The sequence below is a fragment of the Meles meles genome, chromosome 14, assembly GCF_922984935.1.
Source record: "Meles meles chromosome 14, mMelMel3.1 paternal haplotype, whole genome shotgun sequence".
Classification (NCBI taxonomy): Eukaryota; Metazoa; Chordata; class Mammalia; order Carnivora; family Mustelidae; genus Meles; species Meles meles.
In genome coordinates this window covers 85,599,366-85,613,480 of record NC_060079.1, presented here as the reverse complement: position 1 = coordinate 85,613,480, position 14,115 = coordinate 85,599,366, and the positions used below count along the sequence as shown (strand labels likewise).

The 14,115-nt window shown below is 67.6% G+C and overlaps 1 protein-coding gene across 2 annotated transcripts; it reads right to left on the bottom strand.

The window, feature by feature from the left end:
* Window positions 1-2,683: 2,683 nt before the first annotated feature.
* Window positions 2,684-11,813, bottom strand: F7 (coagulation factor VII). 2 transcript variants are annotated; one of them, XM_046028293.1, is made up of 8 exons: window positions 11,705-11,813; window positions 9,428-9,588; window positions 8,630-8,654; window positions 8,442-8,555; window positions 6,745-6,885; window positions 5,899-6,008; window positions 4,035-4,158; window positions 2,905-3,563 (listed from the first exon to the last, which is right to left on the bottom strand). In XM_046028293.1, exons 1-8 carry the CDS (start codon window positions 11,772-11,774, stop codon window positions 2,968-2,970), a joined length of 1,341 nt encoding a protein of 446 aa, XP_045884249.1. In that variant the 5' UTR covers window positions 11,775-11,813; the 3' UTR covers window positions 2,905-2,967. The 2 variants fall into 2 exon arrangements, with proteins under 2 accessions (XP_045884248.1, XP_045884249.1); XM_046028292.1 differs by lacking the exon at window positions 5,899-6,008 and having other exon boundaries at window positions 2,684-3,563.
* Between the last annotated feature and the right edge of the window lie 2,302 nt (window positions 11,814-14,115).

Genomic DNA, 14,115 nt, shown 5'->3' with positions numbered 1-14,115 from the left:
AGCCGAGTGTCATTGCCCGTCTGTCCTCTGGGTGTAGACGGTCAGCTGCGGCTGCCTGACGCCCACGTGGGCCTCGAACGTGGACCCGCTCGTGGCCTCTGTCTCTAGGAGGTGTCCACAGTGCACAGAGCCCCCAGGTGTCCTGGTCCCCATTCTGCCTGCGCATCAGGCTGGTCCCCTCCCCCCCAAGTCCAGGGGCTCCAAGGGGCAGGCGTGTGCATCTGGGCCATGGGCTCCTGCACACACACTTCTGGAAGGACCTCCCCTGCCCAGCGTGGCCCGTGCCAGCCAGATGAGTCAGCCCGAGAGCTCCGCCAGGCACTAAAGCTGTGGAGGCACCTGGGGGCGTGCAGGCGGGCGGGTGCCCCAGCTCCCGATGGGGCCTTCGCCTTGCACACCCTCCAGCGAGGCCTCACAGCGCATCTGTTTCTCTCTCACAGCAAGGCCTGTCTGGCCATCAGGAGGGGACATGCAGACCAGCTACCCCACGGCCTGTCCACAGCCCCTTGGGAGGCACCTGGCCAGCCCACTGCCTGCACTATGTGGGGGCCTCCCCGCTTGGCTTTCACCCTGGGGTGGTCCCACACCCGGGCTCATCCCCTTGGGACCCACGGCAGCACCTGGAACGGCTCAGGTCTGTGCCCGTGGAAAGCAGCTCAGCCCATGGAGGTCAGGCCGGGGAGGGAGGCGTGCGGGCTGCACACTGGGGGCAGGGCCCCTTGGCGGGGAGGTGGGGGGTGGGAGAGAGACAGGGAGGGAGACAGGGGCGGAGAGAGACAGAGACAGGGAGAGGGAGATAGAGAGACAGGGACTGAGACAGGGGCAGAGACGGGCAGAGAGGGACAGGGACAGGGACAGGGTCAGAGACAGAAACAAGGAGAAACAGGGAGAGAGACAGGGACAGAGACAAAGACAAAGAGGGAAAAACAGAGACAGAGACGGGGCAGAGAGAGACAGAGACAGGAACAGAAAGAGACAGAGACAGGGGCAGAGACAGGGACAGAGAGGGCAAGAGACCACCATGCACCACAGCGCCAGGGACGCCTGACGCATTCTTCACGTGGCGAGTGGCCACCGATGCCCACGGTCGCCAGGACGTCGGCCTCATTGTGTCTGTGTCTGCTGGCTCCTGCTCTGTCCCGGGGTCTGCAGCGGCATCCGGCACACAGTAGGTGCTCAGCAAACTGGACAGACTGAAGGCGCCAGGGCCAGGGCCGGTCTGCGGGGCCAGGACTGCTCCGTGCAGAACCAGGGCCCTGGAGAGCCTGCAGGGGTGACACGGCCTCTCTGTGCGTGCGATGTGGTCCCTGGTGCGTTCCGCGTGCTGGGAGACCGGGTCTGGGCTGAGCCCCTCCCTGTCCCCAGCTCCCAGGGATGCTAGAGGACGCGAGACCCATGCGCGGAAGAGGGAGGTGGGGGATAGCCGGCCACGTGCGGGCACGACGGGTGGGCTAGACTTAGCGATTGTCCAGCTTCGCCGGCTACCCATGCTGTGGCAGCTTTGTGAAGCAGGGACCCGCGTCTCCCACCGACGGCTGGGGAAACCGAGGCAGAGCCAGCAGCCCCGGGATCCCTTGTAGCCCTGTGTGTGTCTGGACGGGCTCCCAGGGCAGCCCTTCAGCCCAGCCTCCCTTTTCTTTCCAGCAGAGGGTGCGCTCCCCTCAGCGTCCACAACCCGAGCCGAGAATCGGAGGACGCCAGAGGCTCGCAGACGGGCTTCCCCGGCGAGATAGGACGGAGCCCTCCCAGGAGCCTCCTTTCACGTCCTTAGGACCCGTCCTGGTGACCAGAGTCAGGGCTTCCATTCGCCGACTGCGAGCCGCAGCTCTGAGCGGGAAAGCGGCTTGGCCAGGCGCCGGGGGCAGAGCTGGTCTGGGACAACGTGGCACACGCGTCCCCCCCCCCCCAGCCCCGCGAGCCCCAGCCCCGTCTGCCTCTGGGGACAGAGGACGGTCCCTGTCCTCACGGCTCTGTGCTGCCGTTCTGAGTGGCCGAGGATGCCGTGTAAGGAAGGTGTGTGTCCCGGTAAGCCCGACAGACCAGGTGAGAGACCCAGAGGCTGGAGCGTGTGGTCCTGGTCCTCCCTGCACGGAGCACGGCTTGACCGCTCAGGCCCGCAGGTTCTGGTGCCTGGTCGTACCGCTGCTGAGCACTGGCGGTACTCCAGGGACCGTCCCCCCAAGTGTGTCTCAAGAGGGGGCTGGCGCCCGCTGGCTGTGCTCTTCCCCCCAACACGTTCGGGGGGCCCCACTGCTGCGTCAGCTGCCCGCACGGACGGCTCGTTTCTCAGTCCACAGCCCGCGTGACTTGAGGCTGAGCAGGCCCCACCCTGAATGGCTGATAAACGTCGCTGCGTCCTTCCCCCGATCGGGCTCGTGGGGCGGGACCGAGGAACCTGGTGTTCCCTGGGCCTCTCTTGGAGGACCGTCATCGGCCTCGTTGGGAGGAGAACACCCAGCCCTGTGGGGTTTGGGGAACCCCCAGGGTGCTCTTGGATTCGAACACCGGCCTCCACAGAGGACGGCTGGTCGCCGGGGCGCTGTGAGCCCGAGAGCAAGACCCGCTCTGGGGCAAGCGCCAGGGTCTCGGCGGGGTGAGCGTGGGCACACCATGGAGGGCGGGCCGCCCCGATCGTGCACAGGGCTGCGCTGTTACCGTCATATGGCAGAAGCTACGTACAGAAAGATCCGGAAGGCTAGCCACCGAAGTGAACGTGCTTCCAGAACTTGACACAGAGTGGACACGTCGTCCGAGAGAGAAAGGCCTGGATGGTAAATGGCGGCCCCCGGGGCAGCAACCCACACCAATGTGTGCATTGCAAGGGCCGTCAGGCGCGCGTGGCCCTCCAGAAGCAGCGCGGCTGTCCCCGCATCTCCCACCCCCTCACCCCGAGGAAGTGCAGGGGTGTTTCCGGATTGGAGGGAGAGGCAGGCAACAGCTTTATTCCCGGGGGGCGCTGGGCCGGGGCTAGGGCAGCGGGGCCCGGAGAAAGCCTTGCTGGGTTGTGTTGGTGTCCATGAGCCTGCGCAGCCACTCGATGTACCGGGAGACCCTGGTGTACACCCCGAAGTGGCCTTCGGCCGCACAGCCCTCCCCCCAGCTGACAATTCCCGTCAGGTACCAGGTGCCCTGGAACTTGGTGGCATGCGGGCCCCCGCTGTCCCCCTGGCAGGCGTCCTTGCTCCCGTCCAGGTAGCCGGCGCAGAACATGTTCTCGGTGACCGCGGGCAAGCCCTCCCACTGGCGCGACTGCTCCTGGCAGTCCTGGGTCATCACACGGGGCACGTCGATGGCCATGAGCTGGACGGCCGTGGCGCCCCTGTGCAGCAGCTGGCCCCAGCCACTGACGGTCGAGAAGCGGATGGAGGCCAGGGTCCTCTCGGAGAAGGTCTTCTCGGGCAGACACAGGGGCACCACATGGTCTGTGAAGGTCACGGGTCTGTCCAGCTGCAGCAGAGCAATGTCGTGGTTCGTCTTGCCGGGGATGTACTTGTCGGGGACGAAGACCCGGGTCACGCGCCGCTCCTGCTCCTCGCCCTCCTGCTCGCGGAGGTCGTGCTCCCCTGCAGGGGGACCGGCTGCGCTCACACCCTGCCCTGCGTCCAGCTGGCAGCGGGAGCGGCTCCCCCCGGCCGCCACCCACAGGCTCTGCTCGGCAGAGCTCGGCAGGGTGACTCTGGGCTGCTGAGGGCACGGAGGCGGGGCCACGGGGCTGGGGGCTGTGGGTGAGGACGACCGCCTGATGGCCTCAGTCTTTCCCAGACCCTCCTGAGTGTCCTACAGCCCGCCAGGGAGGGCGCCTGCTGTGGCCCACGTGACCCTGTGGGCTTTTGGCCCAAGGGAGATGGGACTCGACCACGACGTCCGGGACTTGACGTGGGTGGGACAGAGGCTGGGACACTGTGACCACGGTGGGACCCAGGGCCCCGCGGTCTGCCCAGACACACTGTCTGGTTGTGGAAGCCGGTCCTGTCCACACGTCCTTCTCCAGGCGGGTGTGTGTTGGGTGGTGGGGGCGGGGGCACAGAACCTACCCAAGACCACCGTCAGGTTTCTCCAGTTCTTCCGGGTTTTGAAGCAGTGCGCGGCGGAGACCACCCAGGCAGCGTCGAGCAGGGTTCCCCCGCACAGCAGTGCCCCATCCACCGTCAGGATAGCCTGGACGGGCACCACACAGAGGTCACGTCCTCATCACGTTTCCCTGGGGACCCCGCCTGCCCAGCAAGTGGCAGCCACAGAGAGCTCGTGGACGCCAGCCTGACCACGGGACGCTGCGGCTGGTGCCTCAGCCTGCCCGGCATCACCCCCCAAGCTGGACCCGGCACCCCGATCCGCGGAGGCCGGCCCAGGGTCGCGCTTCCGGGCACGCGGGGAGAAAAGCCGCGAGCTGACCAAGCCGGGTTCTCGGCGCGCAGGTAGCTGTCTGTAAGTGCTTCCCGTCCTTCCTCCCGAGAGCAAGGAGTGTGCCTGAGCGACGAGCGGTCAGACACGTCCCCTGTGCTGGCTTTTCCACGGTGATGGAAAGAGCCGGAGTCTCTGGCTGGCCGGCCTGTGGACGGGGACGAGCTGGAGGGCCAGAGGGAGGCCCGGCTGTGGGCAAGACAGGTCTCTGCGTGCTGTGGTGAGGCGGCCACCGGGAGGAAAGAGGCTGGAAGTGGGGTCAGCGCGTCGGAGGCCTAATGTCCCAAGTGTGGACGGCAGGACCGAGGTTGCCAGGACCTGCCCTCTCCTCCCTCGAGCCAGCAGCTGCTGGGCCCCTCGGAGAACCGTCTTCCCAAGCCGGGCGACAGCAGTGGCCTGTGGATTGGTGGCACAGCCCTGCCCACTGAAGGCAGGACGTCGGCACCTGAAAACAGCCAGCCTAGCTGACGGCGGCTCTGGCCGCCCCCGGGACGGCGGGGTCTGGGGCGGCTGTGCCAGCTGCATTGGGCCTGAATCTCAGTGGGCCTCAGTTTCCCCCCTGGTAACACGGGTGAGGCGGCCCTCTCTCCTGGGGGAGGGGTGAATGGTACCAAGGGGTCCCGGGTGGGAGCACGTGCCGGCTTCGGCCCCCAGGACGGCCATCCCTGGGTCTCTCCGACGGAAACACAGAAACCCACCCTCCACAACCTGCCCTGCCTCCCAGAGACCCCGCAGAGCCCGGGCACTCTGCGGAACCCGTCTGGCCCCTCTGGGTGTGTCCCGCTCGCAGTGTTCCTCCGAACACCAAGCACGGGGCTCTGCCCCGCTGAGGAGAGGGCCCTGGCCCCACACAGGCTTCTGCCCACCAGTGTGAGGCGGGATGGGGTGAGGGCAGCCGCGGGGCCCGAGCTCCTGGGGCTGCAGCAAAGCTGGGCACTGGCGCTCTGAACCCGCCTTGGCGCCTCGGGTGGGCCTGACGAGGTTCCCGTACATCGAACACTCTGGAACAGTTTATGTCTGTGTCCCCGCGTGGAGGCTCTTGGGGACCCCAGGGTCGGACTCAGACCCCTGAGTGAGCACATCCCGCCCTTGAGAGGTGGGGATTTGGGTCCAGGGAGCCTGGCGGCCGGAGGCTCTGTATCTCCAGCAGGAAGCAGACCCACAGACGGCCCCGGGCTCCTGACTGCGCACGCAGGCCCGCTGGATGGCAGGCGCACCTCGAGAATCCCGGCTTCCAAAGGCCGGTGCGGGAGGGGCTTGGGCTGGGTTCAAACCCTGCTTCGGCCATCTATCCCGGAGGCCTCGGTTCCCTCATCTGTGGAGACGAGTGAGGCCAGCAGCCCCGAGGGAGAGGCGGGAGGCCAGAGCTGAGCTGACATCCGGACGGACAGAGGGAGTGGGTAGGCGTGGACTTCAGAACGAGGGGCAGGTGCCCTGCCCCAGCAGGGGTCCAGCGGCTGACCGCCCACTGTCCCTTTGGGGGCCTCAGAACCTTACCTGCCAAGGACACTCCCCTTTGGGGCACACCCTGCCACCCACAATTCGGCCTTGGGGGTTGCTGCCATTTCTCTTCTCCAGAACAGGGATTTTCCCACACGGGTATTCCACTGCGGAAAACAAGTCATCGGCCGGGAGTTCATGCCCGATGGTGAGCTGGGGAGGGCTGGGCTCCGAGGGCTGCCCAGGGAAGGGCCACCCATGCGGGAGCTCCTGCAGGAACGGAGGTCCCTCCCTCTGGAAGCTGGGCTCTGCTCGTTCCCCAGGGGAATGACAGGCCGCCTTCCTGATGGAGGAGGCTGACCGGCCCTCGCACGGCGGCGCTGCCGTTTGGGGCACGCTCTGAGCTTTCCGTCTCCCTAGTAAGGTCCTGGGGCTGGAGGAGGGACGGTTTAGACGCGGTGGCCCAACTTGAGGCTCTAGCCTGGCTGGGGTCCACCTTGCTCTGGACAGACAGGCCTCCGGTGCCCCCGCCTTGGAACTTAGTTGGAGACGGGATTGGGGAATTTCCACTCCCCTAACAGTGTTTGCCTTTCAGGAAAACCCGGACTCCGGACGAGCCGCGGTGCAGCTGGGAGCCGGGCCCACAATGGGGCAGGCCGAGCCTCCTGCTACCCCCCCCCCCCCCCCCCCGCAAACAGGCAGGCGGCCGGGGCCCTCCAGCGAGCTGCGCCTGGGGCTCTGTCCCGCCCACGGCCGCTGCGGCCGGCTCCCGGGGGGCTGTGGAGCGGGCAGCACGTAGTAGGTACGCGTCTCACCAGACGGCTGTGGCCGTGCAGGAACAGGGGCCGCTCCTCGGGAACGAGCAGAACACAGCCCTGCAGCTGGCCCCTGAGGACCCGTTACCTGTGGGCGCGCAGGACACCCCGTCGTCTTGGAGCGTGTAGCCCTCGTGGCAGCGGCAGGAGCGCCCGCCCTCGGCACGGTCCCCGCAGTACTGCTCGCAGCCCCCGTTCTCGTTCATGCAGACCAGCAGGTCCTTCTTGTCTGAGGACAGAAGGGGACAGAATGAGTGGGACCTCAGCCGGTCAGGGGGAAGCCAGCGCTTGCTCAGCGTGGCCCTGGGGTTTCGCCGATGCGGAAGAGACAGCCAGGGACCTGCTGGCCCCAAGCTTTCACCCAACAGGTGACCCAGGATTGGGTGTGGTCCTGTGTCTGAGCAGCTCAGTCAGCCGGCACGGAGGACTGGCCCGTGGGGTCTCTGGGCCCCACGCCCCAGCCCCTGGTGGGAACCGGGGACGGCCCAGGGAAAGCAAAAGTCCCTTGGGGACAGTGAAAGTGTCCACTGAGAGGGGAGACCTGCTGGCAAGAGGCCCAGCAGAGGAGATGGTTCGACAGCCGGGCCCTGCTGCTCTGGTGAGCTGGCCGGGGCTGACCACTGGCGCAGACGGATGGAGGAACGTTCCTTCTGCCTCTGAAGGGCAGTGCTATAGTGCGGGCCACACGGTTAGCTCATGGTGCCTGTCCAGGACCCCAGCAGGAAGGCCTGGCCGGGAAGTGAGGTCGCACCAGGGCTCCTAAACATCATCGTCCTAGGGGAGTCACACGAGGGCTCCTGAGCCTCATCGTCCTAAGGGACCTACCCTAGGGACCTGGACCCTCATGGTCCTGGGGAACTCACAGCAGGGACCCTGAGCACCAAAGCCCGGGCAGAGACACGGAGGCTTTCTAGCCCGATAACTGGCCTCTGGTTTGCTTAGAGCAGAAGGTGGATGAGGCCCAGGAGAAGGGCTGTGTGTGCAAGAACGGATGTTAGTGGGGTAAAGGATTAAACTCACCCAAAGAGCTCCCCGGAGGTGACCTCCACACCCTGGCTGGTTAAGTTGGACCTTTTTAATTTAATCTGCCTGATAAGAATGATGCTTCCTGGGGGGGCTTGGGCCACACTGGCTGATGTAACAATGTGACTCATGGTGGGGTCTTGGGCCACATGGTGTCCCCTCCACCTGTGGAGGGGCTTGAGACTAAGGTCAGCCACATCTCCAGGGCCGAGCCGAATCCAGTCTGTGGATACCGAGGCTCAGTGTGGTTCTTGGGCTGGTGGTGACATTCCCTGAGTCTCGTCACCCGTTGTTCTTGGAGAACGGAAGGATGTCCATGAGACCCCCTGGGAGAGGACAGTGGGAGGCTCAGACCTGTCCCCCTGCTGACTTTATTTTGTACCTCGCACTGTCACAATGAGTAGGTCGGCCTCGAGACAGTTCTACGAGCCCTTTCAGCCAGTCACGGGTCCTGAGATGGCCTGAGGACCCGCGGACCTTTGCCCCAGGATTGGAAAGGCGAAAAAACACTTCACGCTTTCGGGACAGCAGGAAGGGCAGATGCGGTGTTCCCAGCTCGACCGGAGGCTGGTCCGCACGGGGCTCTCTCCCGGCGTGTCTGCCTCTCGCGCGCTGGGAGCGCAAGGGTCCTACGGTCCCCGGAAGCGGACGGCGGCCGCGGGTGCGTGCACCAGCACCTTAGATCCAAGACTCTCCCACTGGCAGGGGACTGGCCGTGCCCATCAGCCTGCCGCGGGCTCTGCAAACCCTGGGGCTTCTCACTTGTCTCGCAGTTGCGGCCCTGGAAGCTGTCGGGGCAGAAGCAGATGTAGGACTGGAGCTGGTCCTCGCAGGAGCCTCCGTTCTGGCACGGGTTCGAGGCGCACTGGTCCCCGTCTGCGGAGGGCCGCAGTGTTGGTGTGCTGCGGAGAGGGGCTGGCGGGGTCCGAACGGGCCGTTCGCCCACTCACCGGTGTAAGAGATCCAGAACTGCTCCTGAGGGACAAAGCGGCGCGTGAGACGCATCCCCGACCGACCGCGCACGGCGCCCACAGAGCGCACCGGGGCTGGGGTGGACCGCGCTGGGCTCCGGGAGCCAGACTTTTCCTCTGGGGACGACGTGAGCTTTTCCGGGGAGAAAATTTTTTCCTGATCCTATGTCCTCCACCCCCGATCGCGGAGGCCACCAGGGGTCCCGAGTGTTCCTTTCCCAATCGGGAATGCGGAGTTTCTGTCCCAACTCTGCCACCTCCAGGATGTGAACCCGGGACAGGACAAGGCGCTCTCGCAGCCTCCGTGTCCTCCTGGGGGACGACGGGTGTGACAGGAGGAGCAGGTGCAAAGGCCTAGGAGCGCCGCCGGCGGCGGGGACGCGGGTTCCCGAGGAGTTCCCGCCCTCCGGGGCCTGTGAGCGCGGCGTCCGGGCGCGGGACGCGCATCGCGTGGTGTGGGTTTGCGTCACGTCAGCCTGAGGCCTCCGTCCCCTGAGTGTGAGCGTGGAGCGTCCCGCGTGGGGAACCCCGCGCCAGGTGCGTCCCGGAGCGACGCCAGGTGTGTCCCCGGGGGAGCGCGCTTTCGTCCCCGCCCAGTCTGCGCGCTGGAAGCGGCGGGGCGGCCCGGGAAGCAGGGGCCCCACGGGGCCAGCCCGCCGCCCTGGGCTGCGACGCGGCGCCCGGCGCCCTGTGGCAGGGAGGGGGACGCGGCTGGCGGGACGGGGTGGGGGCGGGGCGGGGCGGGGCGCAGCGGGGGCGGCCCGGCAGGGCACTCACGGCGCGCCGCGGGTCCTGGAAGATCTCGCGGGCCTCCTCCAGCGAGCAGCGCTCCTCCAGGCACTCCCTCTCCAGCGAGCCGGGCCGCAGCTCCTCCAGGAACGCGTTGGCGCGCCGCGGCCGGTGCAGGACGCCGTGGGCCTCCCTCTGCGCGACGAACACTGACCCGCGGGGCCGTCAGCGCGGGAGCGCCGCGCGCCCCCGAGTCCGGCTGCCCGGGCACGAGCGTCGGCCGCCGCGCACGCCCCGCCCCGCCCCGCCCCGCGGCGGCCGCTCCCCGCGCTCGCTCCCGGCCCCGCGCTCGCTCCCGCGTCTGCCGCCGCGTCCGGCCCGCGCCGCGCTCGGGAGCGGAGGTGGGCGGCGAGAGCGCGAACTCGCGGGCGCGCGCGCGGCGGGAACGCGCTGAGGCGCCGCGGACTGCGGGGCGGGAAGTCGCTCGTCCGCTTCCACCGCGCGGGCGCGGCCGCGTGGAGCCCGTGGGCGGCGGGTGGCGGCGTCCGGGACGCGCGTGGGGTCCTGCGGGCCTGAGCGGGCGCGGCGTCCGGGCAGGGGGCTGCTGCGGCCCCGGGTCTCGTGGAGCCTCCCGGCGCCCGGCCGCCCTCCCCAGCGGCCCCAGCTCCGGCGGCCACAGCCGCTCCCCGCGCCGGGCCCGTCGCTCGCCTTCCACGGAGCGGCCACCGGAGGCAAAGCCACGCGGGACGCCGGGTCGGGAGCGGTGCCCGCGGCTCGTGGCCTTCCTGGGGGGCGGGAGGCCGTCGGGGGCGGCTCTCCTGCTCCAAGGACGCTTCCACCCGCGGCCCCGCTTCGGTCCCCTCCAACCACCGGGCGCTGCGCGTGTCCCCGAGCCCGGTCTCTAGGGCCACCTCCGTGCCAGCTAAGGGACCCACGGGCACAGCCGCCCCTGGGCCTGGCGCCCCAGCCCTGCCCCGCCGGCCTGCGCTCGCCGTCCCCGTGCGTCTCGGGAAAGTCTCGGATCGCGACCCCGTGGCCGCCTGCCCCGCCCTGCGCCTGTGACCGTCGCTCACGAGCTGGTGTGGCCGTGGTCCCCTCTCTGGGCCCTGACCTGCTGCCTCCTTCCAGCCTCTTCCAGTGACCCGGTAGCTTGCAGGAAGCTGTGCCCCACTCGCTCATGGGGACCAGGGCGGGCGGGGCTCAGGGCTCACGAAGGCCCCTCGGTGGGGAATGGGCCGCCTGGACACGGGTTTGGATCGGAGATTCCCTCAGGACGCCCAGGCAGCCATGCAGGCCGCGGCCTCCTAAGAGAGGGCCCAGTGACGGAGACGGGGACACTGACGCTGGTGACAACCGTGCGGACACCGAGGCAAGGCTGGGAAACCCCATGGGCCCCCGGGGCACGCCTGTACCGCTGGGGGTGCGGGAGCAAAGCCAGGACTGAGCAGCACGAGCAAGTGGGAAACTGAGTCCCAGAGGGGAGGTGAGCGCGGCTGGAGACGCGCAGACTCGGCTTCCGGGAGGGAAGGGCTGTGCGCCCAGATCAGGTTCACAGGACGGGATGGGGCAGGAGGGCGCGGGGCAGCTCCCAGGCTGCGAGGCTGAGGGGACCACGTCTCTCTCGACAGCGAGTGTTTTGCACTTGTGGGTTCCTGGGGAGCCTGGTCTGGGAGGACGGGTTGAGGGAAGCTCAAGAACTCGCGGGTGCCGGGGTTCACACCGGCGGGAGGTGCCCAGAGCGGGATCATCTCCCCTCAACCCGCAGAGGACAGCGCATGTGCCCAGACAGGCCTCGGGAACCAGAGGCGAGTGTGATCGTGGTGGGGAATCCGTGAAAGCAGGGAGGGGACGGCGCCGGCTGGCACTGTCTTCCTGCCGCGAGGAAGGATGAAGGCAGCCCTGCCTCCCTACCGCAGACACGCTGTCCCTCGGCTGCCTGCAGGAATCGGGCTGGCACTGTCCCACCCGGGCTAGCGGCTGGCATGGGACAGTGGCTGCCCGTGTCGCCACCACGGCCACCCTGCCGTCCTGGCAAGTCTCCGTGGGACAGCTTATAAAGCACTGCCCTCTGTCTCCGTATTTAGCCGCTCAGTGCCTTGGTGGCGGGAGGGTGTCTGGGGTCACAGCTGTGTCCCCACCCTGTCCCTGGCACCCACCGACCAAGGAGCAGAAGAGCAGAGCGGGAGGGGCATCCCACCCAGCACCCCTGAGCCAGGCTCCTGGGTGCAGATCCTATGGGAGCCCTGGGAGCGGCAGGGGGACGCAGAGGCCAGCAGCCCGAGAGCCCCTCACATGGCTTGCGGGGGACCCTCCACCCCGACGTACCTGTGGCCAGGGAGCCCTGCAGGCCCAGGAGAAGGCAGAGGAGGGCCAGCTGGCCCGCCTGGGAAACCATGCTGAGACCTGTGGGGTCACGCGGTCTGTGGACATTCCAGGTGTGGGGAGGGCGGGCAAAGTCCTGGCCTCTGAGCTCCGCACAGGGGTGGGGGAGGGAGGACCGGCCTCCCAAGCGCGGGGGGCGGGGCGGCGCCAGGTCCCTCCGGCATAGCCGAGTCTGCAAAGAGGGGACTCCCACGCGGAGACTACGGTGTCAGACGTGTGCCAACCACGTGCACCTAAATGCCCGTGGGAGCCCTGAGGCCTCCGGGACTTAGCACGGCAGCCGGACTCCGCATATGGAAAGTCGCGCCGTGGTAGTAACTCCAGGGAGAGGAGGGAGGATCTGGGGTGTCAGTATTCCCAGCACGGCTGCCATGGACACCGACGCAGGGCCTCTCAGCCGGGAGCCTCACTTCCTGGGTGAGCCGCAGAGCCTTGTGGAACAGGAGGGGGGGCTCCCGCCATCCTGGGCCCAGGCCACCGGCCGGGTCACCCTCCGTCCGGGGTTGGCAGGAGGGGCGGCCTTTCTCGGGATGTCAGGCTTCCCGTGCCGACCTGGACTGTCCTGGGTCTCCGGCATCGGTTACCGCAACAAGACTGACACGGGCCCGGCCTCCAGCGGCGTGGGCTCCTCCTCTGCAGAACGGCAGGGGCCGGGCGCCAGCTGGGCTCATCTCTGGGTGGGAGCCCCCAGCCCTGCTCTTTACCCCAGGGCCCCAGCTCGAACCCCTGAGAGGAAGCTCTGGCTGCCAGGGGAGGACAGGTTCTGTGGCTCACGTCGCAGGTTCTGGTTGTACTTTCAGCAGTTCTTGGGAATTTGTTGCTGGTGGGGGGGACCTGGCCCTCTCGGCAGGCATCGGAGCAGGCCTTCTTGGGGCTCCCCAGGGCGCCCCAGACGCAGCAGCCACTCTCAAATTAGCTTCTGGGGTATCTGGGCTCCGTTTCACCCAGCACGAGGAGAACTGGTTCATTCCTAAGCCTGCGTTACCAAATTGGGCTGCTGTGTCCTCTGGGAGGTGGAGGGGCTGTGGGTCCTGGGCTGGTCCATGAACAGCAGCTGTGACAGCTGTGACCCACGCCTCAGAGGCCGCAGGCGAGGTGGGTGGAGTGCCCTAGTCACGCTCCCTCGGGCCCAGGAGCTGCCTGCCATGGACCGAGCTAGGGCCTTCCCGGACTCCTGGGGGCCTGGCTGGGGGCTACGGGGACTCCCACCCCGGGAATCTATCCTCTGCCAGCTCTGGAGGCCACAGGTCCTGGAGCAAGGGGTCTCCGGCAGGGCCTGGCTCCCCAGAGGCTCAGCGGGGGACCTGCCCTTCCAGCCGGGGGCTCTGGGGAGCCCGTAGACATCGCACTCCAGCCCCGGCCTCGGTCCGCACAGGGCCTCCCAGTTGTGCGTCCGTCCCCCTCTCCTTACAGAGACACCATCCATCCTTGGGTTGGGGCCTGCTTGGGGTCACCCATCTGGCCAGTTACAGCCGTGACGGTTCTGCTTGCGAGAGAGACTGCGCTCCGGCCTGCTGGGTGGTTGCAAACACAGGGAGCGCGCTCAGCCGGTGTCCGTGTCCCTTGAGCGGCTCGGGGTCTGGGGCTGTTCTCGGAGCAGCGTGAGCAGCGTCTGGCTGTGGCCAACTGGCCGGGAGGGGCAGGAAAGGGACGCTCTTTCTCCAACCGCCCAAAGCCGTGGGGAACAGGTTTTCATGGGCAGCACCTGCCAGGCAGCAGATGTCAGCAAGGATTTGGGACACACAGTGGAGCCCTCAAGCCCGCAGCTGGTGTGGGTCCTTGGGGGAGGTTGGGACAGCACAGGGCAGCGGGGTGTGGCCTTCGGTCCGTGAAAGACAGTCAAGTGCAGGCAAACAGCCGTCCTATACCAGGCCCGCGCGCCGAGCGGAGGCGGAACGGGGCAGCTGGAGAAGGGCCGTCCGTGCAGCCCCGTGTGCTGTCTGGCGCCAGAGGGCTGGGCTCAGGGAGAAGGACCCCGCCTGCACCCTTCGCTCACGGCCACACGGTCCACTGAGTGAGGCAGGCCCACAACAGCACAGGGTTGGGTCTTAGCCTGGCGCCTGGCCTGTGGGTCTGAGGAGGGACTCCTGGTGGGGGGGTCAGTGCTTGCGACATCTCTGTTCTGGTCTCTGCTCCCAACCCTTGAGTGATCTGGTTGTATCGCGTCTCTTAGCAATTATCCGTTGCATCTGATTTGATCCCCTCTGAACAGGTCGGCGTAGCAAGATTCTGGTGTGTGGGTGAGCGCAGTGTGGACCGGCCTCCGTGTTCCTTGCTGTGGGTCAACTTCCCACAACTTCCCTTTCCCCCAACCCCTATCTGGACCCTGCCTGGCTCAGAAGTCACCACTTGGA